The 1,043-nt window shown below is 65.7% G+C and overlaps 1 protein-coding gene across 1 annotated transcript in view; it reads right to left on the bottom strand.

Annotated features, from left to right (window-relative positions):
• Positions 1-184: 184 nt before the first annotated feature.
• FKBP8 (FK506 binding protein 8, 38kDa) overlaps positions 185-1,043 on the bottom strand; it is a gene marked incomplete at its 3' end in the record, with an annotated part of 4,278 nt that continues 3,419 nt past the window's right edge. Inside the window, exon 8 of the mRNA XM_010159737.1 lies at positions 185-322. Within this exon, the coding sequence (XP_010158039.1) occupies positions 185-322 (138 nt within the window). The remainder of the gene's footprint in view (positions 323-1,043) is intronic.

The raw sequence follows: 1,043 nt of genomic DNA, 5'->3' as shown, positions 1-1,043 counted from the left end.
CGTTGGACGGAGCCAGGAGCACAGCCCCCAGTGGGCTTGCTGCCCTGACGCAGGCCACCCTGGGGGTCTCCCTGCCTGGGAGCAGGACTGCGCCGACCCCCAGGGACCTGGGGGACACTAACACATCCCCTGCACCCAGCCCAGCGCTCCCCACCACCCCTGGTAGGTCAGCACCAGGCCTTACCCAGGGCAGCTTGTCTTTGCACTTCCTCGGAGTGCCGGCAGTGCTGGGATTCCCAAGCATCTTCCTGTACATCTCCGTCTCCACGTTCTTCTGGTCCGCGTGCTTCTTCACCAGCTTGGAGAGCTCCGCGTGGATGGTCTGGGGAGGAGAGCACGGTGCCGTTATCAGCCCCGCACCATCCCTGCGCGCAGGGGAGGGGACGCGGAGCGCAGGTCCTATCACCCCAGGGCTGTGCGAGAGCTTCATGGAACAGCTCAGGAGCAGCCGGGGGTGGGAAGAGGGGCTGATGGCCCGATCCTGCCCCACTCCCCTGAGGGGCTGCACCGGGCTGGCATCAGACACCCAGGCTGGGTGCCCCACGGATCTGAGCGTCCCTCTGGCCACTGAAGCCGTTTCCCACCTGGCAGCAGGGAGCCGAGCCCAGGGCTGATGCCAGACATAAGGAAAAGGATTTTATCCTTTAATCGAGATGGAAAAGTGTCTGCCTTGGGGTCAGACGTGTGCGAGCTCTCCCACTTTTCTGTCTGGAAGCAGGCGGGGAAAGCGGGCTTAAACTCAGCCTGGCCTAAGCAGGATTGCAGCAAGAGCCGGGAGCGTGTCAGTACGTGCCCGGCTGCGCCGAGCGGCAGCCATGGCTGGGAACGCTGCGGGAGGAAGCTCTGTGCCCTGCACGGAGCTCACGGCCTCCCAAAAACCAGCCCAAAGCGCTGGCGAGCCAAGCACGGCCCGTTCCCGGAGCCCGCGGTGGCACACGGCCGTGCTGTGCCCTCTGCTGGGGACGACACCTCCCCGAGACACCGGCACCAACACCGGCACCAACACCGGCGTTGGCCCACCTCGGCTCTTGCCGGGCACAGAC

This window comes from Eurypyga helias, unplaced genomic scaffold, assembly GCF_000690775.1.
Source record: "Eurypyga helias isolate BGI_N326 unplaced genomic scaffold, ASM69077v1 scaffold19459, whole genome shotgun sequence".
Taxonomy (NCBI): domain Eukaryota; kingdom Metazoa; phylum Chordata; class Aves; order Eurypygiformes; family Eurypygidae; genus Eurypyga; species Eurypyga helias.
This window is presented reverse-complemented; position numbering and strand designations above follow the sequence as displayed.